The sequence below is a fragment of the Melospiza georgiana genome, chromosome 7, assembly GCF_028018845.1.
Source record: "Melospiza georgiana isolate bMelGeo1 chromosome 7, bMelGeo1.pri, whole genome shotgun sequence".
Lineage (NCBI taxonomy): Eukaryota > Metazoa > Chordata > Aves > Passeriformes > Passerellidae > Melospiza > Melospiza georgiana.
Genome location: NC_080436.1, coordinates 29,482,299 through 29,509,732, shown reverse-complemented (window position 1 = coordinate 29,509,732; position 27,434 = coordinate 29,482,299). Strand labels below are relative to the sequence as shown.

Sequence of the window (27,434 nt, the reverse complement as noted above, 5' to 3'; positions counted from 1 at the left end):
TCCAGTGTTTTGGGCTCTTGGGAGATGACTGGAGGGCAGAACCTTGCCCTTCTCCCCTTCCCAAGCATATTGTATAGTCCAGGTTTGAAAGAAGAAAACTTCTCTTGCAGATCCCTGTCAAGCAGCATCCACTGCTCCCAGTCTGAGCAGTGAAGGAGCTGTGTGGATTTTCTCTGGTGTCAGTACAAGGAGAGTGAAAATGAAGAGTGGTTAATAATGAAGGGGCTGCTATTGACTCAGCTTGCAGCAAACCCTTCTCCCTCCCTGGGTGCTGAGGCTGTCAGAGGTGGTGGTGATAAAAGCCAGCTTTGCAAACCACAGGTCTGCCCCACAACCGAGCTCTTCTGTGTAGGAGTCAGAATAGCAGTCCAGTGTATTTGCAGTGGCTCATGAGATGACGCTTTAGATTCCTCCCAGACACCAGCAGAACTTTTGGGGTTGTTTCTGTCCTTCTGCAAGTGTTTGCAGTCAGCAAGGACATGCATTCCCTGCCTGTAGGAGGTCTTTAAGGAGGTCCTGTAGCCTCTCTGCTTGAAGGCTGCAAGAGCAGACACAGTTGCAGCAGCAGTGCAGAGTGCCCCACTTGGAAGTTGTTGCCCATTTGTTCATCTGTGTTCAGGAGAAAGCTCTGGAGAAAATTTGTTGAAGAGTTTCAGAGGTTGAAGGTGAAATTTTAGGAAACCCTAACTACAAGCTAGGCTGTATTTTCCCTGTGGTTTTAGGATGAAAAGGCATTGCAATAATGTGATATGAGTTCTACACATTGATGTGTACAACTAACCTGTAGTAACTAATGTGTTTTGGTGGTCGCTGTCTTTATGGTATTCAGGCTACCCACAGCAAAAAAAAATCTCCTGAGGTAAGGTTTTAAAATAAAGTTTTTATTTCCAGGTAACCTGGGCTGTTCAATATCCTCTCTTGTATGAAGAGCAGTGAGTCTGCTTGCAAGGCCTGGGAGCTGTGAACCTCCCAGCTGGAGTCAGTGGAGGGCAGGGCTTGTGCTTCAGGCAGGAACTGGGCTGTTACAGACTCAGATTCATTATAGAGTGTCCAAGTTTGAAAAGTCTTCCCTTCTTCCTGAGACTTTTATCTGTTCTTTAGGGAAAATGTTTGTGCTTCTTAAATGGAGGACATTGGCCCATTGTAGTGATTGGAAAATGGGGGTGGTGTTGAGACATCTGAGGTTGGGGAAGGATGTCTAACTTAAGATCAGTTTGTGTCTTGCCCCTTCCAGAGCCAACAGCTAAAGATGATGTGGTGGTTTTTAACTATATGGTAGTAAGACAATTTCCATATGGTCTGGGAAATGGTGCAAATCTCTTTTGACACAGTTTTGTGCAATTTAGTTTAAATTTCTCCCTAGTAAGTAAAATGCTGCAAGCCTGAAGTAATTTTTCTATTGCTTTGAATGGCCTGGAGCCTTTTTTACAAGGTTTAACTCCCTTAGTGTGGCATAAATGAGTTGAATTTAATTGGGAAAGGGCTGGTCTGTGTGTGTTATTCTGGCTTTGGTAGCAGGTCTTGCAAAGCAGCACAACTGAGTCATACTGATATGGAATCCAAGACAGAGCATGCTGAATATTCTGAGTCTGTTTCCTTTCCATGCAGAGTCCAGCATGTGTGTTTTGTGAAGTTAGGTGTAGGGGTGGTTAGAAAGTTGTTCTGAAGAGCCAAAAGTTTGTTAAGATGTATTGATTGCTGTTGGATAATGAATGCCACAAATATGAGGAGTTTTACTGGGTCTTGGAGCAGCTCAGCATGATAGAATCCAAATGTCTCCTTGCATCTTGCAGTGAGGAGAAAGCTCATGTTCTCTGAATGAGCCCTTCTCTAATACATTATTCCAAGAAATCTTGTGATGTACATGCTCCATATTTCTCAAAGCTTGGCTCAAAGTAAGTTTTGTCAAGAAGAAAATTGTATTTGTGTGTGTGTGTTTAAGTTGGCATCATTGGTGTAGAATTTGCTAAGGATCCTGCAGGGGAAGAAAGGATGGATATGGTTTGAGTTTCGCACCTAGAAGAGGGAGCCTAAGGTTCAGCACAGTCTTTATATACTTCATGACTGTACATTAATCTTGATTTAAGCCAGTATTGGAGAGTTCTGTTAACCAGGGTGTCAACCTTACCCTGGGGAGTAGCTTTTATTAGCCAGTGTAGTGTATTCCTACAGAGGATTGCTAATAAGAGTGTGTCACTCTGCCTTTTATTGTTCATAAAGGATGCTTACTAACTAATAACTTACATTGCTGCTAATGTGTTTCTAATGGCAAGGGAGGAAATTTTGAGGCTTTGTAGGTATTGTAATACCAGGGACTTCAGGAAATAGTCAAATCCAGTTTATTGTTCACAGAAGACAAATGAATATACCCGGATGTCTTCTGTCAGATATTTATCCAACCTATGCTTAAAATACATCCTTTGAAGATTTCACATTCTCCCGAATCAGTCTGCTCCAGTGCCCCTCTGCTCTGCATGTTTAATTTCCTTTCTAGCTAATCTAAGAGGATTTCTCTTTATCCTTCTCCTGGAGGATATGGGAAAAGATGATCAGCACCTTTGTTCAAGTCCATGCTAGCAAAATCTGTTCAATGTGATTTTCAGTACAATTGTTAATGTGTGCCAAATGAGGCTGGTGGTTTGTGCCTTGTTCTGCAGTGTGTTGGCAGAGCTTTGTCTGTGCTGCTGGATCTGGTGGGATACTGCGGGAGGGCACACCACTCTTCATCCCAGAAAGGTGCCAAACAATTGAAGGGTAAAGAACAGAACTTCTCTGCTCACAGGCAAAGGTCTTGTTTATGCCTCCTTTTCATTGAGGGGTCATGTGCCTTCGGAGGTGTAACATCCTCATTATTTAATGAAGATCTGAAGGAATCTTTAGCCATTTTGTGGTAGCTGCTCTGGCTTCCAGCTCCAGGTCTGTAGCAGTGTCATTAACAAAGAGCTGGGGGGAGATGTGGGATAAAGCTTTAAAGGAATTGTCCTGGGCAGAGATAGTTTTGGTAAATCTCTAGAAAGGCACAGCATGTGGCAGGGAAAAGAGCACGCTGGCAGATGGGGGGAGTGCAGCTACAGTCATACCAAGGAGATACTGTTGTGAGGCCTTCCTGCTGTGGTAGACAAGTGGGTCACAATGTTTAAATGTCACTCTGGGAACTTCAGCTGTGATCAAGAATGTGATGGTATGAATTAAGGGCATTTCTGGGAAGGGAACCTGTAGAAGAGATAGTATTGATCTTTGTGCATGGAGGATTTTGCCCTTGGAGACAGAGGGTTCAAATCAGTCTCCTCTGGAAGAACTTGCATGTACAGCTTGAAAAGCAACAGCAGAGAGAATCAAATCAGTCTTGGAGGCTGCAGCAGAAATGTCCTGTACAAGTGCAGCTGGGCTGTAGCTTCCCTTGGTGGTCACTGTGCTTATGGAGTGTCTTACAGTCATCTGATGCACATGGCAGGAGTGATGGGTGGTGTAATGGTGCTTTGGTTTGTGACTGACTGTTTAAGGCTCACAGTCTTTCCTCTCCATTCCTTGGTGGAGCTCTGCTTTTGGTGTTCCTGGTTAGCTCTGCAGCCTGAGGAACGTGCCTTTCACATGCACTGTGGCTGCACTGCAGTGTGCTGCTGTAGTGAGGGCCTGCAAGAAGCCAGCAATGGCTCTTGACTTGCCTCAGAAGAAGTTCTTGAGCTGCTATTATGTGAGCAGAAAACTGGTTTGCCTTGTGCTGCTCTTGTCTCCCCTGGTGAGGACAGCGAGCTGTGTGTGTCAGCTCCCTGCTGAGCTGGCTGTGTTGGGCTGGCTCTTGGCTCAGGGCGGCTGTGAGGCACCTGTGGCCAGACCCACATCACCTGTGTGCGGGAACACACCCTGACCAAAGGCTTCAGGGGGCACACTTGGGAGACCCATCCTACCTCTGCTGCAAAAACTGTTTTGTGGTGCTCAGAGTCACCTGGGAGCACCCCAGTTCCTTTCTGTAAAGTCAGAGAATTTCTTCAAGTTCTTTCAGAGAAGGGTGCTGTTTGCCTGCATGCTGCTTTGTACAGATGAAAGGAACAATAAAACCAGTGCTGGTGTTGATTGGTGTTACATGTCTTCTCAAGCCCTCCTAAGGAGGCATTTGGCATTGCTTTCCATGGGTGATTTTCCTGGGACCCTGTATTTCTTGGTGGAGAGAAGTGGTAAAAGGGAGGTGTTAATGCTGCTGTGTCTTGACTCCTAGTCCTAATTATCTAGTGATCCAGAAGAATTTTATGGAAAATAATGTAACTGCATTAACCTCTCTTGCAAAATAAAGTTTTCACTGTCTTGGATTATTTAATGAGTCACTTAAAGAAACCATCAAAGCCCATGTAAAGTCAGCATATAATTGGGAAACTCTTTAAAGAACGTGTGGTCTCTGTAGTAGACTGAAGTAGCTAAAAATCTGTTTCTGGAATTTTTTCCCTACCTAATAAATTTAGGTGACTGAATTAAGTCATCAATAGGAGAGAAATTTGTAGTGACAGTTGATTTCCCTGTCCTGTTTCTGGACAGAGAGAATGTGAATGCAGACAGCTGGCTCAAGATTCTGGTTTTGTGCTAGTGTGATGGGTCAGAATCTGGCCTGTAGCAGCTAATCCAAATTCCTTACTTTTGGTTGATGAAAATGTCAAGATACAGCAGAAACCACTGCAGGACCTGCATACCTCTTGAAGATTTTTTAATAAAGAAAGAGTTAATAAAGAATCTGTGCTTTGTTTCTGTGTTGCTTTGTGGTTGTGGCATCTTCTTTGATGTATGAAGTGGGAGACAAGGAACAGAATGTGTATGTGCACACTGAAATTCCCAGTCCTTTGAAAGATGGAGGAGAAATCTCTTTAAATGGTGATGTGAGTGTATGAGTAGGTCTGCATGGATATTTTTTTCCTGCATCTATAGATCTTGGACTGAACTACATTTGTTACTGGACTGCATGCTGGCACAGTCCCAACACTGCAGGCAGATGTATATGAAGAAGCCAAATAATACCTCTTTCCAACATACAGTACTGCTAGACCTCAGTGTGACAAGTTTATGGTAGTAATAATGCTCTGTAGTTCTAGATGAGGATATGAAAACAAACGAAAAACACTACCTTGTATCTCCTGTCTTGCTGTGGTGCAGGAAAGTGCTATTAACCTACAGGAGGAAAAGGATGAAGGGCAAGAAGAGGCATAACTGCAGCTGCATCTGCTTCTGAGTCAGTTTGTGGTGCTGATTTTGTGGAAGACTTAGTAACTTATCTGCTTGACTTCTTTTACAATGTCTGTTCTAAAGAAAAGCAGCCACTTGATCTCTAACCTGTACTACAAGCAGTGTTATCTGAAAAGCATATTATGTTTCTGTGTTATCCTTGGGCATTGTCAGATTTTAAATCCTCTAAATTATGTTTTCTAGCCTGACATAGTTACTATCTGTGAAACTCAATCTGCAATTCAGCTGAAATAGCTTCTGTGCCTTAGACTGCAGGAGACTTGCCAGCAGCATTCCCTCCTCCTTCCTGAATCACTCTGCCACTGACAGACTGATAGAGAAACAGTAATTGAAGCCTATCGCTGCGTGACTTTGAAGTTTTTACTTTTATCAGATGATGTCAAGTTAAAACCTCCTAGATAAATGAACTAAAATGCCTTTTTCTTTGCTGAAAAGAATAACTTAATTCCTGGTATGACTGGCAGTATTTGAACTAGAAGTGTGTGTGTATCTTGCTCCCTTATCCGTGTTGCAGATCCTTTATTAGCTGTGTGAAACACCCCTGAAGTCCGAGATTATCGTGGGTCAGATCATGTAGCTGGAGTCTTTGGGGGCTACAAAATGTTGCCTGGCTTATACTACTGTACATGGAGAAGGATTAAAAAAATAAAATTAGTTTTTCTGTTTCACAATCTGTCAGCAGGGTCTTACAGGTGGCGACACAGCAGCTCATTAAACCTGGTTTTGGATTGACAGGGCTGCTTCTAACTAGAATACAGAAAAGTGTTCAGGTTTTAATGAACAGTAGAAGTCAGTTTCAGCTGAAGACCTGTGTGTTAAGAATCACGTACAACAAAACACTTTCTCTAGAAAAGTGGCCTGACTGATCTAATTTGAGCAGCAGAGGTGAGATGGTGTTGAACTAATTGGCCTTCAGAAACAAATTCTCAGCTGAATTTATTGATGAGGGCCATTCTTATGCTAAAAGTAAAGAGTTACTGTTTCATTTTACTCGGTTTGGAATATGCAGTAAGGCTGACTGGGATGGGAGGAAGCAGTCTGGCATCCTTTTCACGTCCAGGTTAACAATGGCACACTATCACATCCAGCATTCTATCTGTCCTGTTTCAGAATTTACAAGACACCAGGTTTTGGAGTTCTAAAAGTGACCATGTTTTCCCATCTGTGTGCAAATTTTGTTGCTTTATTTAAAACAAAAATTAATATTGGGATACTTCAGTTTGGAAGAGGTATGTCAAAGGAAACAAACCACTTCTGGAGTTACAGGAGCAGGAAGGCTTACAGAGCTTCCAGCCTGTTCAGCAGAAAGCAAGAATGCTGATCTTGTCAGCAAGTGTCCAGTGAGAACAAACCTCTGAGAAAATAACAATTACAAAACAAGGCATCAGTCTTCTAAAGTTACAAAAAAAAAAAAGTTATTTAAACACTTGATTCAGCTTAGCCATTATTATGTTGAAAATAAAAATAGTTGTGAAGGAGAGGAAATGTAGTGAAAGCATTGTGAAAGGTGAGTAGAGCCTGTCCAGGGGTGCCTGCTCGGTCTGGCTGAGCTCCCCCGGGGTGTCAGCTCTTTGTGTACCTGTGCTGAACCCTGAGTGGCTTCTTTTGTTACATTTACAGCTTCTGTTCCTCTGATCTGTTTCAGGTCTAAAGAGTTCTGTTAAAGATAATTAATCCAAGAACTAATGATTTAGTTGAACACTTAATTAATACTTTACTTGTATTAATCCACAAGAATTCATGGAAACCTCTTAACATGATGGATGCTTGTTTGTGTAGCTGTGGCATTAGAGCATTGATAGGAGCTATTTGCCTGACTTGTTTAAATGTGTTTCTAGAGCTGGATATAGAAGCCAGAATGTATGTGGTTTGTCCCTATAATTTTCCAATTGGTTTTCCACTTGTGCTGTCAGCTGCTCAGATGGCTTGTTCTTTTCCCTTAGCAAAATGTTGGCTCCCTCAAGCAGTGCAGGATGCAGAATTCTCTGCTCTTCCCTTTGTGGCTGACTTTTTTTTGTTTGTTTGTTTTGGTTTGGCTGAGGGGTTTTTTTGATTTGTTGGGGGATGGGGGTTCGGTTGTTTGTTTCTTTGGGATTTGGTTGTTTTTTTTCCTCTGTAAAATGCTTGCAGTTGAACAGGTCTGGAGACTGGATTGCTTCAGCCACAGAAACAGACATGGAACAGGCACTGCTCGAGGTGTCTTAGCAGTGTCAGCCCATCCATGTGTCCCAGGCTGAATCTTGAACGAGTGATTGCCAGGCTGTCACCTGATCTGCTGTGCCTGGGCTTCCCCAGGTGTCCTTGCAGGAGTTTTTCATAGCAGTGAGTTATGCTATGACTAGAGTAGATACAGCAGCAAGAAAAAATCTCTCCAGGCACGTTTTGTTGAAGAGTTGTCCCATGGTGACTGCTACCACCTCTTTCAGATCTGGAATGTCTGGTGCGTTAGTTGATAAGGAGTGGTTTTTGTATGGAATTAGGTTTTCCAGGCAGCTTATTAGAGAAGCCCCAAGTACACAGCAGAGCCACAGGGGGACTGCACAGCACTTGGTGCACGTGGTGTTTGCTCCAGAGCAGTTCTGCAGACATTTCTATGGCAAGAAAACTCTCCTTGATGTGTGCAGGTGTCCCAGACCCTGGATACTTGTGGCTGGGTAGCCTGCATAAGATTGCAGAGCCTTTTTGGGTTCCTGAGCACATGCCAGGCACCCATGTGGCCCGAGGGTGTGCCCTGATTTAGATGCATTGTGCCTCACTATGCTGTCACATAATTGAGTATCTGTTGGACACAACTAAAAAGGCATCTGTTTTCAGTCTGAGGGAGGAAAACAGATGTTTTATTCTCTTGTGAGAGCTCACAGTGATGCATCAGCTGTTGCTCCAGATCTCAATGATGACAGCCAAAAAGGCAAAAGGAAAGACACACAGGTCAAAAGGAGTTGAGGAGATCAACATTAAATAATTTCTATTTCCTTTGTGTTAAGTGACATGTGGGATTTGGTTCTGAAGCATGTGGAAAGCATTACCCTCTAAGCTAGAATTAACTTTTAAATGGGCAGGCACAGAATACTTTTTCATTTGTTTCCTGGACCAGATAGATCAAAGTCTTGGAGGAGATCTAATTGCCAAAAGTTAAACGATGTCAAAAGTGATGCTGGACTTAATCAAGAGCTGTGCTAAGAACTGGATGTCAGACATAGTTAGCTGCAAGAGGCGTGCATGGGTTACAGAGTGGTTGAAGCTGCTGAGCCAAAAGCTGTGTAAGGTGTGCAGAGTGCTAGGCTGGGCCAGCGGTGTCACTTCACTCAAACGTCCCTGTCCCTGCAGGATCGCACAGCAGCTCCAGCAGAGCGCATGCTGACAGCTGCCCTGCTTGCAGACAGGCACTGGTGCATATCTGCTGCCGTGAGGTCTGATTGCACCTGCATAGGCACACTCAGGGGAGCAGGTCAGCACCGGGGCTGTCCCCTTCTGTGCTCTTGTGACACTGTTTCTGCTGGGTCCTGCTTTTAGCTGGAGTATAGCACTGATGGTAAGCCCCTGAAAGTTTTCCCTTGAAGTTGTTTGCTATGAATTGAGAAACAGCAATGAAGAGTAGCTTGGAGAGGGAGTAAGAGAAAATGGCAGAAGAAGAGACTGATGTAGTCAGCCGCTCAGGCAGTAGCTCTCAGTCTTCACTGACGTTGTAGAACAGTGGGAAGCATCGCTGTATGGGCTGTGCTGGGTCCTGTGGCTGCTGTAGAAGCTGGGTTAGATGTAGCTCAGCTGCACCCCTCACTGGTGGTGGTGAGACTGGGAAGTGTTTTAACCTGTGCCTTTAAGGGTCATCCTCTGGCCTTTCTCCTAGATGGGTCAGAAAGAGTGTGAGCAGGATTCTGGCTGAAGTGGTGCCTTCCTCTGTGGAATTCCTTCTTCCCACCTCTCACCCTTTTCTCTTCCTAGCGCCCATCTCTTAACTTTCCTGGGCTATTGTATCTTTCTGTGGCTGACAAAGGCATCTGGAACCTTTCTTCTTTTCTGAATGGAGTTCTTCACTGTTGTACATTAAGCTGTTGCTGATTGTGTCTGGAGATGCTTTCCAAAGGCGTAGGACTGTGTGGTACGTGCTGAGCAGGCAGTGTGTGCAGGCTGGGAGGTGCTGTGAAAGCTCGAGGTCTTAGGGTGTTTCCAGAGTGTTACAAAGACTGGGGCTACTGAAAATGCTATTGCATTTTTAATTGCATGTGTTCCTTTCTTCCCAAACAAGGCAAGAACAAAGCTTCATTAGCCACGACCTAGCAAGAGCTGTCATCATCTTGTAATATTCCCACTCAATTTGGCTGCTGCCTGCTCCTCACCACTGGGGCTGCTCTGCCTCCCTGACTGATCCCCACTTTTTTCACATTGCCAACAGCTGCTGGGACTTTGCTGTGTCTGCACCTCGTTGGTGCCCTCCTCATGAGGTTGGCCATGCATCCTGTCATCAATGCATCATAAAAGCTGGTGTTGAATGGTGTAATCTGCAAGTGCAGATGTTCAGAAGCTTGGGAACTGGTGATTAAGGGGAGTATCTGGATATTTGAACATCCTCACAGTTGTTACTGGACTTTGTGAGTCCTAAGGGAGCAGAAGATTGTCGGTGATTATCTGCTAGGTTGTGTGCTTCCCTTGTTTTTTTCCAGATGCTGTCTAAACCCTCAGAAACACTTCTGTTCCAGTTTTAAAATGTGTTGACCCTTTCTATTCTTGTAGTGTTAGAGATGGAGTTGGGGTCAGTGCTTCTGTGCTCGGAGCTTTTGAGGTGCTCCAGCTAATATGGCTCTGCCTGCAGGCAGATTCCCAGTGTGATTTCTCCCTTGCTCTGTGCACTGTAGCAGCCTTTTGCTGCTAATGGAGGGGAAGGCAGTGTTATTAAGTAAAGCAGCCTGCTCTGCTAATAAGGCACATTGCTGTGCTGGCAATTGATTAGTTGCCATAATAAAGGCTTTCCATTTTCCTACAAAAAGCTAAACAGGGCAATACAATGGCCTTGTTATTGTCCTTGCTGTATTCTTTTTGCTTTTCTGTAGCAAAAGGAATGCTTCATACAATGAAGCCTCATTGTATGAGGCTTCATTATGCCTTGAACTCTGAGATGCAACTGGTTACCAAAGCTACAGGGAAGTGGTGCTGATCCCAGGCTCATCCCAGGGCAAGATCTCATCAGCACTCACAGTTATATTAATTTTTCCTTCCTGGCTGAGGGCCTGGCTCTAAGTGTAAATGCTCAGCTGAGGGCAGTGAAAATGTATGGAATAGTGGCAGTGTTTGTGACTAAGATATTTAACTGTTGTGTGGTGAGGAACCAAAGGCTATAGCAGTTGGTAGTGCAGGTGTTTTGTTTTGATGTCGATTCATGTGAAGACACTAAGCATTGAGTATCCATAGGTAAGGTGCTGCATAAGCAGGACCACCTTCCTGAAAAATGGTGCTGCTGCTGTTTTTCCAGCAGTGTTTGGGGTAATTGAGAGGTGACAGTGTGAAGGAAGTTGTAACTCTGCTTTCCCCTGCAAAGTCTCCTGTTGTATTACCATGAGTGCTGCTTCCCTGGAGACTTAGCAGACTGTATTTTGTGTCAGTGGTGATTTGCCTGCTGTACTGTCTGGAGCTCTGACCTTGCTCAGGGTAGAAAAGCCTCCTGGACTCCACAGCAGTGACTCTGCAACTTGTGCTTCCCTCCATGTCCTTTGGAGAAAGCCTAGTGGCTGCTCTTCTTCTCATCATACACAACCACAAGTTGAGCATCTTTGCAAAACAGGGTGAATTTATTCTTTGCAATTCCCCCCTTCAGTTCCCCTGAGCAGAGGCAGGGTAGGGAGCACTGTGATTGAGGGCTGACTTGGTCCAGCTCTTTCACCTGGGACATACTTGTCAGCTCTTCTGGAAGCAGATGTCTGCATTATGTTCTTTTAAGCATCACTCTGTGGAATTTTTGTAATGATAACTTTTTGCTCTGCAGTGCATTTTCTTTAAATTGTTTTGAATTTCTCATGTGTTCTACCAAATCTTTAGCTTTTAGATCAAGAGACAACTGAAGGGCTTTTGTTGGCTTTTTTTACTGAATCCAGAAGATAGTTACTGGAATTTTTCGCTTTTGCACATGAAAGGTGCCCTTGTGTCCTAACAGTAGTGGTAAAAATACATCTCTGTAGAGATCATTTCTGACAACCTTTTCTTAATGTCTCCCAACATTTAAATGACCTTAGATCTCCTGGAATTTATTTTACTGTAGAACTATGCATTTTTTACTGAGTTGCTCATCTGTTACCAGACTTGTAAATGAAGAACAACTTTCAATAACCATTTTTTTGCTTATTTTACAAGTGCTGGTGGTTTCGTTGGATGTTTTGGTTCACCTAATTCCATCAGGGAGTTTGAGGATTTTCAAGGTGGTGTCTGTGACAGAATGGATGGTATCTCATCAATCTAGAGAAAGAACTCAAGAATATATATTTCAAGTTTTGCCTCATTCAGCTCTTCGACCATAGCTTGCAGTCATGGCAGTAAAATCAGTTGTGCTACTCTTGCTGCCTTTTTCTTTGCTGGTGTTGGTTTTGTAAATTGTGTTGTACAAAAAAACTTAGCATCTGTGTCTGTGTGAGGATTGTTGGGCTGAGGAGAGGGGCTCATGCTTCCAGTGCAGATGTGGTGCTGCCTTGGAAGATGAATGAGAACTCTTGGAATAGCAGAAGGAGATGGACTATTCCAGAGTAGATGTGGTTATAGTTGTGTGCAGCTGTGATACAGCATTTCAGAAGCTGATTCCAGGTTTCTCTGACAGGACTTTGGTTACTGCTGTGCTGACCCAAAATACCTGGCTTCAAAACTAAATTTGCCAATATCATCTAACTTCAGCTTGGTCCTGAGTGCCCAGTTCAGTTACGGTGCATGTTTCATGTCACAAGGAATTAGAACTGCTCCCTCTCTGACTGATCAGCACTGATCAGACCAGCAGTGATGTGAGCCATCTATGCTTGCCTTGGACTTTTCAGTGTGTAATCTGAAGTGTTACACTTTTTTCAAAAGTATATTAAATTTACTCAAAGTATGCAAGTGCTTCTCCATGTTTTTGCTTATGAATCTAGAAGATTAGCTAAGCAACTCTTCAAGAAAACCCCACGTTGAATACTCTTAAAATTCTGGGGTTTTTTCTTCATATTGGGATTTAGAAGTCTTGTCTTCCATTTCCCATCCCTTCTCCAAAGAGAACCTCTCAGAGTTCAAAGTGGTATAGCTGAGCTGTGTCACCAGTGGTGACAATCAGCGTGTTGGAGCAGCATGAAGCAGGCTGGTGGCACAGCTGCTGTAGAAGCTCTCTCCAGCATTCCCTTTTAGTCCCAAGCTGCCAGGCATGGAAGGTTCAGCATGAGGCTGGCAGAGTGCAGTGACTTTGTGGGGATGTACTGCCCACCCCACGGCTGCTTCCCTGCAGAGAGGGGGAATGAAGGTTCCTGCAGGCGCCACCACATCCCTGCTGTGGCATGGTGTGGTGAGTGGAGGGAAGGGCTTGTCTGTTCCTCCCCCCCAGTTTGTCCAGGCCATTGGGGTGGCCTGGAGCTGATTCACTCTGATTTCTTTCTGCTCAATCAGATGTTGCTAGATTGTGAAGCTTCTTTATCCTTTTCTGGGAGTGTGTTTAGGTATGTCTTGTTTTAAACTGGATGGATTTGTCTGCCATGCTTGGTGACCATGTACTGCTGGAGCAATGATGATGGACTCTCTGCTCTCTGATATGGGAAGCTGCCTGCAAGTCTTTCAACACCAGCCAGATATTAAAGGACAGATGCTTTGAGTTGTTTTTGTTGACCTCTGAAAAAAAAAAAAAAGGACTGTCTGTATTGGGAAAGGCTGTGTTGCATCCTGGGAACTAACAAGAGACTTCTTTACTGGGAGAGATGACCTGGCATTTGGAGAGAGGCAGGAGAAGGGTTTGCTGACAGCCCTTGGCGCCTACAGAAAGCACTCTGAGACAAGACAAAGCAGCAGCAGATGCCAAATGAGCTGAATACTGGGTGGCACAACTTGCTTTATTGCCTGTCTTGGGGAACCTCAGGAGTCAAATGAGCAGAAGCAGACCCTCAGGCCGAGGGCTGTCACTCTGATTCTGTGATCGCTCTTCTGGGGGCCTGTGTAAATAGGAGGCTAAAAGATCTGGGCGGATGTCAAGGCCTGGAATAACTCTGTAGTTATCAGTATTGCAGCGTTATCTGGAATTTTGGATGGAGAGCTGCCCTTCCTGTGCCTTGGTGTGGGGCTGTGCCTGCCAGCTGGCTGCCCTGGGGAGAGGCCTCCATCGGGATCAGGCAGTGGGATGGCTGCTGCCAGGGCCCATTGCTGCTCCCATTGCTGCTCCCATCGCTGCTCCCATCGCTGCTCCCGAGCTTCCTCCTGGCCCCTGGTGTGTGTTAATTCAGGCAGAGCCTCAGTAACTGTTCCAGCAGTGAACGGGTGGGCTCTTCAGTGCACTCAGTGCAATGCAGCCAGGGCTGGAATTCAATTAATTCTTTGTTCATTTGCCAGCCGTGCCCTGGGTTGTCTGTTATCTGTCTGTAGCGGATCTGTTGACTCTGTCAATCCATACATGATTTCTGCTTTCTGCCTCTGACCTTCTGAGGCAGGTGTCACATTGGGGTTGATAAATGAATCCAGCGTAGTTGGGAGTAACATTTGCTCACCCCAGTTGCTGTTTCCTCAATAGCTGTCCAAGCACCACTGTAATAATTGTGCTAATTTATAAGGACAACAGCAAAAAATCGTGCATGGCTTAGCTCATCCTCCTGGCCTTCTCCTGGGGGTGAACTGCAGGGTATATTTGCACTGTGCATGTGTTTCCTTTCATGTTTGAGTGATGAGTTCCCCTCACTCTTCCTGGCTTTCGGGCAGTTTGAAGAAGAGATGGATTCCTTCCTCTCCCGGGATCGAATTTATCCCTGGGGCACATCTCTGTAATTGCAGGCAGCGCACTTATCTCTGTGCAGGATGCTGCCGTGATGGGGCTCTGATGAGGCAGCTGTGAATGGTGACTGGCACTCAGAGTGCCATTGACTTTCCCTAAAAGCATCTCCCCGCTGATGCGGCTCTGGAGCCCACCCTCTTGCTGGGCTCTGCTGCCGGGCCCCAGGCGGGTGAGGCTGCCCTGAGCCGGCAGACACGGGCAGCGATAGCCCTTAGGGCAGCTGGCTGAGCATTTGGCAATGGGACATTAAATCCAGCGGGCGAGATGAATGTGAAAACGAAACACAGCTAAACAAAAGCACGAGGAAAAAGCTCCTTTGGTGTATGAGTAAATATTGTTAAATTAAAAACTGGCAGTGTTGAAGGGTCTGTTACTGTGAGGGGAGAAGACTGCAGGCGCTCTTTGGAGAGGGTGAAGTTGTATTGTTGTGACAAGATCCAGGGGCTGATATTTAGGAAGGTTTTTTTCACAGGATACTTGGCGTGTAGTAGTAGGCTGTTCCCCCTGCCACACCACGCGTGGTTCCCTGGGTGTTCCGGAGCCGAATTTGGAGCGGATCCATGTGACAGGCTGAGGGCTGTGGGGTGACCGCTGGTGCGCGAGTAGCGCACGGGGTTCAGCGCAGAGCAGCACCGGGTGTGCCCCGCACGGGCTCCGCTGGGAGCAGCGCTGGGCACGGAGGGGGAAGGGACGGGGGGGAGGTACCGGGAGGCGGGAGCGGTGCCCGGAGGCCGCAGCCCCACGCGGGTCCCGCACAGCTCCGCAGGGTGTTCGGTTCAGCTCGAGGTGAGCGTTGTTCAGAACGCGCCGCGCACACGCCGCGGTGCGAGGTTCCAAAAATTGCGCCGCGCACGGAGCGGGCGCTGCTGTGTTGTTTAAGGCGTTAGCAGGGCTGCTCTCGCCATACGCTCATTGAGCAGCCGCGCAACCCCCAGATAAGGACGGTTGGCGGCCGCTGGGGCGCGCCGCCCGTAGGGGAGCGCGAACCTCGCCTAGGTCCCGGCGAGGGGCGGCGCGCCCCCGGCCCGCCCGCTGCCCGACACCCGGCTCGGGGGCGCGCACCGCGCGGGGCCCGGCGAGCCCGGGCGGCTCCGACCCGGGTTCGAACCCTTCGGCGGCGCCGCTACCCAGAGTGCTCCGCGCCAGACGGGCGCAGATTTGCATAGAGGGCGGGGCCAGCGCGCGGCGGCAGCGGCGATGGAGCGCGCCCCCTGCCGAGCGGCCGCAGCACTGCAGGACGCGGCTCCGGTAACGCGCGGCTGCGGGGATAACCGAGCTCCCGGCGCCGACAGCGGTACGCAACGAGTACAGCTGTGCACGTGTACACACCGGAGCGCAAATACATGTATGTATCATAGAATATCCAGAGCTGGAAGTGACTCACAAGGATCATCAGCTGCAGCTCCTGGCTCTTGCACAGGACAGCTCCAACAATCCCATATGTGCCTGAGAGCCTTGTCCAAACACTCCTTGGGGTCTGGCAGGCTTGGGGCCGCCACTGCTGCCCTGGTTGTCTGCGTATATATGTACAGTTGTGGGTATGTACAGGCAGCTGGGCTGTGCCGGAACAGCCCCGGTGGCACCGCCTCAGGAGCCTGGCTGTCCCTAACGCTTCCAGGGTGATTAACCTCGGTGCTTATCCAAAAACCTAGGGAGAAGTGTCTTGTACCAGCACGATCATGGTCTATAGAGTTTTGTGAAGTGTTTCACATACGGGCTGCACAGTACATTCAGTATGTGAGGTACCTTTTTTTAGTAAGTAAGCTCAGTTAAAATCAGAGCAGGTTTTCTGATCTGCAGCCTGTCATGAAGCTTCTCTCAAACTAGGTGTCTTTCTTTGAATTCCAGTTACATCATAAAAGTGTTTGGTTTCATTTCTGCTAGTAAATAATGAAGCAGCTCTTAGTGCATACCATTTTCTAATTATAATTGTCATCATTGCAATGAATTAGGAATGCTAGTTACAACAAATACTGAAACGGTTTATGCACATGGTTTGTGTACCTTGAACATCTATATAAATGAATTTAGCACTGAGCAGCAATGGCAGTTGCAGTGTTCATCAGTTCATTGCCTGTTCTGTGCTTGCAGGTGGTTCTCCTGGGGATTGACATCATCTCTGCACTGGTGTCCCGCTTGCAAGATCGCTTCAAGGCCCAGATTGGCACAGGTGAGGGGTCTCTGTGAGAGTGTCACCATCACTGCCACCACCTGCACTGGCTGCTGGACTCAGAGCTGTCTTGGTTCCCAGGAGAGGACTTGGGAGGCTCTTGGTGGTTTTCATGCTCTGCTGAAGGGCAGTGAGGCTGATGCCTCCTTTGGGCTTTGGGGGGAGAGCAGAGGGGCTCTGCCACTGTTAGTTTTTTCCAGAGGCATATGAATGTTCCTGTTTTCTTTCCTTAGTGCTGCCAAGTTTACTTGATCGGCTGGGAGATTCTAAGGACTCAGTGAGGGAGCAGGATCAGACCTTGCTGCTGAAAATCATGGAACAAGCTGCTAACCCTCAGGTATGTTCAGCAGTCCTCCACAGCATGAATGACTGGCTGTGTGAAAAAAGGAAACCTTTTTTGTGTCAGAAGGTTTTCTCTGCCATTTTTCTGTCTGAAATAACTTCATCTCCCTAGACCTTTTTATAAAGTGTTTACTTTACTTGGGAAGGCTATTGCCTGATAGGATACACAAGAGCATGTCAATGGATTTCCCAAGGATGGGGTGGATATATGTCAAGAGCCATTGTTCCAGGTTTTTGGAAGGTACTTGCTTTCTGTAAGTATGAGCATTGTTTTAGGTAGAGGGGAATTACTGTGAAGTGAGCACAAAACTAAGAATTAGTCAGTCAGATCTAAAAGTATCTTGCTCCTTTTTGTCCTGTTCTGTTTGGATGGGTGTAAAGCTTGTATTTGAGCACCAGAGGTGATGTGGTGTATGTCTGCTGGAAGACAGAATCTGTTTCTTACCCCATCTCGTTTTTTTCTCTTTCCTGTCTTCCTCAGTACGTGTGGGACAGGATGCTGGGAGGATTCAAACACAAGAATTTTCGGACAAGAGAAGGGATTTGCCTCTGCCTTATTGCAACACTCAATGCGTAAGTCAGAGCCTTCTGCAAACCTGTGTTGTGTACATGAGCCTGCTCTGATTCATAATGGTGCTTTTTGTTCTTTATTCCCAGATCTGGAGCTCAGAGTTTAACACTGAGTAAGATAGTGCCACATATATGTAACTTACTTGGAGATCCAAACAGCCAGGTGAGCTTTTGCTGTGAGTCACATCTAAAGGTTGTGCTGCTTGCCTTGTTGGTAAATGAGCTAATTGTGCTGCTGGTGGTGAGCTCTGAACAATGCTGTGCACACAGAACCCTTGGCTGGTTTTGGAGAGGTGTAATTTGAAGTATGTCCAAACCAGCATATCAGTTACTCCAAGGGTTTAGCAGAACAACATGAATCTGCAGGTGGGATGAACAGAAGAGGGAAGCCTTTGTGGGAAGGGAACTCCTGTGCCTTGGAGGCTGAATACAGGGGAGGCTGCAGGGATCCCTGTGGGCTCAGTGCAGCACCCCTCACTTTCAGAGGGAAACCAGTCTGGGCAGGGAGGGCAGATGGGGCCAGTCAGACAGCCTGGCCATGTGCACTGCCACAAGTTGTACAGGCAGTTTCTGAATAGGAGGGAAGACAACCTTTAATCAGCAGTGCTACCCAATGAAAATACAAGTGGAATAAAATCTGTTACTCCTTAGTGCTTTTAGTCTTGTTTGGGATTAGATGCAAGTTAGATTTGGGGTTAGTGAGAAGAGGGAGGTGGAGAAGTAGTGTTCAAACTCGCTGTGTAATGTGGATTGGCAGTTTTTGGATAATGCTGTTGGTTGTTCTGCCACCCCGGGTGACACATCTGTGATCCAGGTCTGAGGAGGGTGTTCAGCTGGAAGGAGGTGTGGGGTGTCCAGCTGGACAATGGGTTTGTGTTTGCTCTGGGGAGTTGGCCAGATTTCTGTGGCTGTCAGGGTCTGCCCTTGCTAAGAGGACTGAGAGTGAAGCAGCCTTCCCTTGCTGCTTGTGCCAGTGCAGGATGGTAAACTCATTACTCCAAGAAATTTAATGTTTAGGGTCATCTGTAGTTCTGAGCTGGGACTAAGCAAGCTGTTACCCTCCAAGGAAATCCTGAGTTTATGGCTTAAGCACACAGGTGCCTTGGTGCTGCCATAGGTGAGCTGTTGAATTAACTGGAAAGCTGGTGAGGGCACTGAGACATTTTTCCTTTGTGCTGCCTCTTCCTTGTGTCTGCCACAGCTCCTTGTCCTGTATCCAGCTGCAGGGGGAAACCAGGCTGATGTCTTTCCCTTTCTCCTGGGTCTGGTCCCTCATGCCCAGATAGCCTGTGCCTGAATTGGCCAGACAGAAATGGCTGTGGCAGCAGCTCTGGGTGGAACAGTGTCTGCCCTGGGCTGGGGCTGGTCCGGCGCTCCCCTGGAGCTGCTGCGAGACTCGCTGGGCTCGGTCACTGCTGCCCTCTCTCGGACAGAGGGGAGAAACAATTCCCGGTCAAGTCCAGTTTTTTTCTTTTGTTGTGGATGTGGAAGCTGTTCCACCAGAGCCCTTTTCAGGAATAGCGCTTTTGTTGTTTTCAGCTGACGTGATTGAGTTAACCCAATGTGCATCTGGTGTGACAACAATACTTAAACTCCTTCAAAAATAAAATTACTAAAGCTTTATTATCACTGTGGTTGACTAAACCAAGTATGATGTTAGGGGCTTCTTGCCTTGCCTCTTGAGATTTACAGTCCTGCAGCTGTGCCTCTGCTTAGCTGTGCACACAGGGAGGGCAATCCTTGCAGATTACTGGGCTGGGGTCTGTGTACCCAGAACTGGGGGCACCAGAGGGTGCCCACAGCCTGCTGTGCCCAGCAGCACTGGTGGCAAATGGGGCTGATGGGCAGCAGTGCTGAGTGAGGGCTGGCATGAGTGCAGGAGGGGTTTGGAGGCTGGCAGGGACCTGCTGAGCGGGCAGAACGAGTCAGGGTGTTAGGGTGGGTGTGAGTCAGGTGTTGGGGTTTTCTTTGGCCAGGAGGCAGGGTACGTGTGCCTGCCCTCTGACTCCCACCCACAGGCAGTTCTGGCTTGTGTCTCAGGATATTCCTTGTCTAGTCCTGGGGTGTGTGTGGGGGTAGCTGCTGGGCCATCCTCTGAGAAGCAGAACTGCACAGTTGGTGTTTCTGTAGGCAGAGCACTTTGTTTACCTTCTCTGCCTGCTGTGTCTAGTGGAGGAAGGGTTTAAGTACAGAAAGGTGACACTTAATCAGATTTATGTCTCTTCTGTTGGCTGGAAGGAAGGATGTGCTCAGCAATTTCTTGCAAATCAGTTTGGAAAATATACAAAATTCATGGTGACTCAGGTGATTGAATACTCCTCCCTGCCTCCCTGTTTTGTTATCAACAATGTAAGTTTTTAAGACAGCATTAAAAATCAGTTTATTTGATAATATCCCACTAATATAAGGTCTGTTTGTGTCTCTATCCTTTTTTCATCCAGTAAATATACCTGTTGTATACAATGGGAGGAGTTTGGCAAAGGCAGCCAAGCCCCTTTTGCATGAAACCTTTCATCTTACACCTCCACTGCCTTTTCAATTCAATTACCTGCTGATACTGTTAACATGTGAAAGACAGGGTTGGGAGCTCCTTCATGAGCTGTGTGCTAATGTGTATAGTGGCAGCTGTTGTTGCTGAGAAATAGACAAATTTAGTTCTCTAATGTAGGACTTATTAGGGATTTTATTAATTTAAATTGTAAAGATGGTTGATTTCTCTCATGTCTCACATCCAGGTTCGAGATGCAGCAATAAACAGCCTTGTGGAAATTTACAGACATGTTGGTGAACGTGTAAGGGCTGATCTCAGTAAAAAAGGATTACCCCAGTCTCGGTAAGCTGGGAATGTCCTTAGGTCTTCACTACTTTTGGGCTGCTTTTTATTCCCTTCCTTCCTTCTGAAGACTTCAGGAACCTCATGATTGAACCTTTTCCCAGGATCATTGTTTCATTTTTAATTTTTATTTTTAATCTGATAAACACTCAGATTTACTTAGTGATGATCAAGATTAAGGGAATTAATATTTTTCCTGTATGTTCTGCATATGCAGGGAGGAGACACTTCAGAGTACCTTTTGTTTATGCAGCTTAGGCTGTCATAAACAACAAAAACACACAAACAAAATAATCCATTTTAATATTTTATTTAAGAAAAAAAAGCAGCTTCCCTTCCCTGCCCCCCAACCAAACCTCAAACAAAAAGCAACCAATCTTATGTCAAAACTAAAGCCATGTCCCTCTGCTTCTGCTGTTTGAGGTGCATTAGAAAGCTGCTCTGCATCTTGCCTCCAGTGCTCAGGGCAGAGCATGGTTAGCCCTGAGGATGCAGTAGATGGCAGCTTGGCAGTGCTCAGAGGGAAGAGGTGCTTTTGGAGTTGGGGCACATGCAGGTGGAGGCAGCACTGTTGGTGTTGCCTCTTGTTCTCCAGTGGAAACATCTGCTCCCACAATGTGCCTTAAAGTAATAAACTCACTGGGAAGGAATGATGAGATGTGATAAGAATCTTCTGCTCTGGTGGACCTGTGACATAAATGGGAAGGTGTCAGGGCCAGAGACAAATGTTGTGTCAAGTTGGTTTTTAGGGGTGTGTTTTGTGGTATTTCTGTAAATAACGAAGATAGAAAAAGTGGTGATGAACTGGAAATGCGTCTACAATTAGCCTTATCACATCTTCAGTAATGTAGTATTTTCAGTTATATCTCAGGTTTTCCTTTCCACTTTTGTGTGTTGATTTTTTTTTTAAGATATTAAAATAACTTCCTTGGCTTGACATTTTCTGCTGACATTTTTGACAGTGCTCCCAATGACCTGAGTGAAGCCAAATCTCTTCTATAAGATCATAAGATATTAGAATTTGGCTACCCAGGGAAGTGGTGGAATCACCATCCCTGGAAGTGTTCAGAAGCCATGTGGATGTGGCATTTGAGGACATGGTTCAGTAGTAAACAAGGTGGTGCTGGGTTAAAGGTTGAACTCGATGGCCTTAGAGGTCTTCTTCAGCCTTAGGGATTTTATGATTCTGATATTCCTAAAATATAAATTCGGTTGTTAATTGTGTATTTCTTTACTTTTCAAACAGGTTGAATGTAATTTTTACAAAATTCGATGAGGTCCAAAAATCTGGAAACATGGTCCAGACTTCAGTTGGTGAGTAGAAGTATTCTCTGTTTGGTGCTTTTAGCAATTTTCAGTTGGTGAGGCATTCAAATGGATATACAGCAAGCATTCTGTTAGGGGAAGCAGGAATGGTGTTTGTTCAGAAATATACACAGTGCCTTTGCAATAAATAAAATGGATGTTTAGTTTGTCTGTGACTTTTTGTAGTATCAGAAGGAGAAGGAAGCCTAAGTTTCTAGAAGAGAAGGTGGTGCTGTAACTGTCTTCTTGTCCTCTAGAGTTACATTAGGGAAATACATCTCCTGTTCTCAAGTCCATGTGCATGTAAATTGTTCATAAGGTGAATTAAATAGTAATTTCAGAGAAGAATTGCCTTTTCAGTTTAATGCCCTAAAAGGCACAGAGAGTGTACACACTAATGCATCAGTGTTCTGTTGAAAGCTCATGTTGTTTGTATTTTGCAGTTCCTAAGTGTTTGGGATTCCTCCCAAATCTGTCCCAAAGCAGGACACTAAATTTGCATATTTTGTGTGTTTGGGACTGATAGCCAGAGACCCTTAATCTGAGCCTTAATTCTGTCTGTCTTGACTGAGACTAGTAGTAACAAGCTTACTGTAGTAACAAGTGTTTATTACTGTGTTTACAGATAAGCTTATCAGCTAGGAAATAATTTTAACAGGTATTAGAAATTGAATAAGTATTGTTTAACAGTAGATTTTTGTGAGAATCCTTGGTGAGGAAATGCATCTTTCTGCTGACAGTTGAGTAGAGAAGATGAAGAACCTGAGTTCAGCACTGTGTGTTCCTATCAAGCTCACACCCTCTGCAGGGCCAGGAGCAGGGGAGATGATGTCCCAGCCATTCCCACCATGCTCTTCAAAGTCAAGAGCAGAGAGGTGTTTTCTCTTTTAAATAGGAAAAAAAAACTTTTTCACTTCTGGGCACCATTCTTCTTGCCATAACCATTTTACAACACAGTAAACTTCATCCCTGCAGAATCAATAAAATTAACTGATTTGAAAATCCTGAAGTTATAGTTTGGATTATTCAGTAATGTGATGTATTATCTTGTATGTTTGGGAATGATGAAGACCTAGTACAAGTTTCTTTGTGATGGAATGGGTTAAAATTACACTTTTGCATAACATGGGACTATTTTGTATGTCCAGGTGGATGAGCCTTACAGGGATAAAAAAGTGCAGTTGAGAAACAAATGTCCTTGTTCTTTTTTAACAGGTGGGAGGGGAAGTAAATATTTAATCCCTTAGCAAACTTGTTTAGGTTCCCAGCCTCCAGGTGATTTCTCTGAAACCCCTACTCAGACTGAAACAGATTTACTGCTGACTCAACTTCCTTGCTTTCTGCTTGGCTAGGCTAAGGTGGAATTTTTGTCTTGCTAGCAGTGGAATAGAATGAACTTTCAAAAAAAGAAAAAGCAATTTGATGCATCATTGTACTACGTAGATTGCTGTTGTTTGGTGTTTCTAGGAGGCAGACTTGTGATCTGAGATGCATTGCTACATCTGAAGCACTGGTGTGTATCAGATCTTCTGCTTTAAGGCTTAATTGAAAATTATTTTTTCTTTTATACCACTTTGTCACTGTTTCAGTGAAAGATTTACCCTTTTTGTGCAGTGAGGTCCTGAGATGTCATGATCCCCATCTTTTGACTCCATGGACAGGCTTTCAGTACCTCCCAACACAAGCACTCCTGTATTCTGCACTCTGTTTAGCCTGATCTCCTGAGGCCTCCCTGCTCTTGCTTTGTGCTGTGGCAGGATGCAGTCTCTGGAGTCTGTGTGTGGGGTGGATTTATCCTCAGTAGAATCTCCTGTATGAACATTGAGACAGAAAGACAAAAGGTCTGGGGGGAAAAGGAGGCTGGAGTAGTGTTAAGGGTCAAAGAGAGCAAAGCTAGGATCTTCTATTGGTCTGCCAGAACCTTTTCATCTTCCCTAGAAATGAAAACATTGTTCTATAAGTTCTATAGTTGCAGAATTAAAGTATTTCTCATTTTTGAAGTTAGCAATGATAACATTACTTGTTAACATTTTTTGTGTGTGTTTGAGGGGAGGGTTTGGTTTCCCTTAGTGCCATAGGTTTGTTTGTTTGTTGCTTCTCCTTGCCCTCCAAGCACAGCACAAATACAGCGTTACATGCTCGTCCTATCTTGTGTGTCAACAGCTCTGTGCAACTTTCAGTTTATCTGTCTGAGATTGTGTAAGCCAGCAAAAGGAGCCTTATCTTCACCCACAGTCACAAGTTTATTGTGGCCTGTGAGAGAAAGACAAGCTCAATTTGTCAGGTTTCTTGTGTCCCTGACACTTTCTGAACAAAGGTGACACTTTCAGCAGTTGTCAGAGTCACCAGGGAGGATGGTGATAGATATTGCACATGCAAAAGATTTGCCTTTCTCAGGAAATAGTGGAAATAGCTCAGTGTTGTTAACCCTTTGAATCTGGCAGAGTGGTTGGGTGGGTGACTGTGTGAATGTGCTTCTCTTGTGGGTAACCAAGAGCAGGCTGTTGGCAGAAAGGTCACTCGTAACTGAGCACCAGAGTTGTGCTAATCACAGCAAGATTGAAAGTGGTTGTCAAACCTCTCTTACCACAGAACACAGTGCTACTGGGCAGCTGGGACAGCAGTGTGGCTTCTGGAGCAGTGCAAAACAGTAAAAACTGGTCTCTTGCCTCTGAGACTGCTGTTTGGGATAACAGTTTCCTCTGCCAGGTCAATGAGGATCCAAGTAAAAGGAAGGAATTGCAGCAGCACTCTCTGTATGTCAGCAGTACTTTGAAGATTAGTGAGTTTCTCTAACTTGTTAAAGTTTTCATATCTAGTGGTTTCCAAGACACAAACAAACAGAAATCTTACACAGACTACTAGAAAAGTTGCTTAAAATAATAGGACATTCTCTTAACCCACAGAAGAAATCTAATGAGTCAACTCTAATCACACAGAATTTCAAGTCTCTGAAAATAATTCATGTTTTGTTTTGGCTTATCTATCTATACTATAGTCCTTTAGTGCTTGTTTGAGTTTATCTTGAATTGTTTGATTGTTTTTTTTGGCTAGGCTTTGTTTTTATCATTTAGTACAAGAATCAAATGCATAGTGGGGTGGGGGAGGTTTGCTTAGTAATCTGAGGTGTTTCATTAAGTCGGAGGAGGTTTTGGCATGCCCAAGTATGCTGCTTGTTGCTAGGCTACCAGCAGCCCTTACAGCTAGAATATGAAGTTAAAATCCATGCTGGATTTCTTGATGATTCTCAGTGCATCTCTGTTTTGTTATTTGGCATATAATTAGTCAGCCTCTTGAAGCAAAAATTATAGTTTTTCCCCCTTTGGGCTTTCAGCAAGCTAATTATTTTCTGTGTAACTGCTTTTGCTAATTATGCAGATGCCTTATTCCCCTGGGACAAATACATTTTCAGCATGAAAGAGCCAGTAATTGCCAGCTAGTCAGCTGCTGTCTTTGAGTGGCATTGTGTGATGATCTTCAGTTGGATGTGATACAGAGAGAGGCTATTGGACAGAGACTCCAAGAAATTCATGGGTTTCCTTGATATTGTCTGGAAGGGCCTTTACAGAAACTGTACAGGTTTTCCATAGATTTGAGTTGACTTTGAATCAGATCTGGACTCCAGAAGACGTTATAATCAAGTTTCAGGGAAGATTAAGAATAAAATAAATTATTTTCTGAAAAATACAGGCTGATAGGAACCAATGACCCAAACCAAAGTTTTTAGCAACCAAAATGTTTCAGTGTGCTTTTTATGCTTTTCATCATTGTGATTATCCTAATATGATGCAAACCTTCATTTTTTTATGTAAGTCACACAATTTTTGTGAGATGCTTTTATATTTGTGCTGGAAGGGATATTGTGGTGGTGTTCCTGTGGCAAAGGAAGGCATTGAACTTTCTTGTTGATGTTGAATTTTGATTCAGAAGAGCAAGATTTAGGGACAGTGGAGGTGGTAGTGGTCTTGGGCTGGAAGGAAATCAAAGCAGGATCTTAAAGCCGGAATTGTGGAGCTGAGATCTCTCCCACGGGTACTTGTGGAGTAAGGTGAGGGGAGGATGCAATTTTGGTAGCTGACTGCATGAGTGTGTGTTCTAAGAGTAAGCAAGTTAATTAAAACGGTGCTGAAATAAAAGACATGGTAATTTCAGTTACTGAAAACTTATGAAGAGGGAGCAATGCTATTTTTCAGTAGAACTACTTCTATATTTGGGAGGGTGTATAAGACAAATATGCTATTTACTAAATGAATTCTGTTTGTGAAGTTGTGAAATTGGAGTTAAATAGATGAAAAGTGGAGCTATTTTAGATTCCTGTTTTTTGCTGGTAATAAAGCTGAGTCATTGGAAATTATTTTCATATTTATTATATGAAGGAAAACCACCCACATTTGCCAAGTGGTGCCATGCATCTGAGGGTGGAATACTGTTTGTTTGTCAACACAAATCCAAGCAGCAGAATTGCAGATGGGAAGGAGTAACAATTGTCCAGGATAACAGTAAATGCTGCACTGTGTGTTTTTGCATTCATACCTTCTTGTGCAATTAAATTGCCATTATGGCTTGCTCTCTATTAATACAGTTCTCACGTTGGAATACAAAGTGAAACAGAAGATTGGTTTCATTGACTCAGCATTTTCAGGCATGAAAAAAAGCAAATAAATGCCTCTTCACCTGTGTGGGCCGAGAGAGAGCAGTAATGTGTGAGTGATATTTGAATGAACACCATTAATTGATAGTTCATCCTTGTGGAAGGTATAAATGGACAAGAGGAGCTCTGCTCCCTTTCTGACAGCTCTGTAAATAAGCATATTGCTGAAATCCTCTCATGCAGAAGGGGAGGGGAGTGAGCAGGCAGGCACAGGGGGGCACATGGAGCTCAGCTCATGCTGAACAGGCTTTTATTTTGGAGGAGAGCTGGCACTCGCCTGCTAGGTCACACAGCAGAGGGGTGTAGGAGGCTGGCGAGTTTGCTGGTGATTAAGTTGCTGAGGAACATGTACTGAGAGACGGCTGCTCCCCAGCACAGAGCCTTCTCCAGCAGCTCCCCAGCACTGCAGAGAGGAGAATAATGACTACAGGGAAAGGTAGGTGCTAATGAATGTGTTTGTTTGTTCATGGCTGAGTTTTGACTGTTCTGTTTCTTTTTAACGGTGTGTGGAGACTGAAGCAATATTGCAGTAGAAGTGGAACTTAAAAAAAACAGTCTGCAAGCATCTGTAGCCTGGTGTCATCAAGCTCAGTTTAAGATTATATAAAATATGATAAATGGTCTGTTTGATGGGGTGAAGAAGAAGAGTGTGTGCATAAGTAAGGGACCAGAACAGGTTGAGAGAGGTGAAGGACATGAATTTTCAGAAACCCTGCTGGTCTGTGTTGTTTTTGAGTGATCACTGAGACTTCCATTTCTTAACTGTTTCCTTCTGCAGCACCAGTTGGGAAGGCTATTTAAATTGGTTATGAGTACTTTTGAATTAGCATTGAATCATAGTTCCAAGAATGTACCAAATAGAGATATCACTTTTTTTAAACCTGTATTTTTGTATTTCAACTGCGTTTCTGTAACAGGATGTCTGTGGTAGTCGGTGAGACTGGATTGGGACTTGGTGAAATGAAAAGGCAGAGGAGCTCTGTATCTGTTCACCTGTGAAGAATTAATTTAAAGGAGGGAAGCATATATTGTATGTATTTTTGGTATATAAGAAGCCTGTGCTTTTCATCTGAGCTTTCAGAGGAGATGATTTCTGTTAGCCATCTTTGTAAAAGCTGCATTTTCTTCCCCTTTTTCTCTCGATTCAGTGTACCTGTTGTCTTTTTGAAATCCTTCCTACACTGTGGATGTAGTAGACTAATTTTAGGGAGTCTGAGGTGGTCAGTATCCAAATTTTATAGACCTTGGGTTTGTATTGATATTTACTATCTCAAGGTGTGAGTTAATTGGCAGGTTTTTTGTAACAGAACATGGAAATCTCCTGGGCAAATTGAATGCTGTGGAACGAATACTGCATGCT

At 44.8% G+C, this 27,434-nt stretch overlaps 1 protein-coding gene and 1 non-coding gene across 11 annotated transcripts in view; one reads left to right on the top strand and one right to left on the bottom strand.

The window, feature by feature from the left end:
* The window catches only part of CLASP1 (cytoplasmic linker associated protein 1), a 159,023-nt gene that overhangs the window by 16,979 nt on the left and 114,610 nt on the right, over positions 1-27,434 (top strand). For all 10 annotated transcript variants that reach the window (XM_058028127.1, XM_058028126.1, XM_058028125.1 and 7 more), the window contains exons 2-7: positions 16,295-16,373; positions 16,607-16,710; positions 17,197-17,288; positions 17,373-17,448; positions 20,021-20,118; positions 21,365-21,432. In XM_058028127.1, coding sequence (XP_057884110.1) covers positions 16,295-16,373; positions 16,607-16,710; positions 17,197-17,288; positions 17,373-17,448; positions 20,021-20,118; positions 21,365-21,432 — 517 coding nt within the window. The remainder of the gene's footprint in view (positions 1-16,294; positions 16,374-16,606; positions 16,711-17,196; positions 17,289-17,372; positions 17,449-20,020; positions 20,119-21,364; positions 21,433-27,434) is intronic.
* On the bottom strand, positions 15,033-15,149 carry LOC131085969 (U4atac minor spliceosomal RNA). Its single transcript, XR_009114703.1, has one exon. It is a non-coding gene; the product is annotated as a U4atac minor spliceosomal RNA (small nuclear RNA).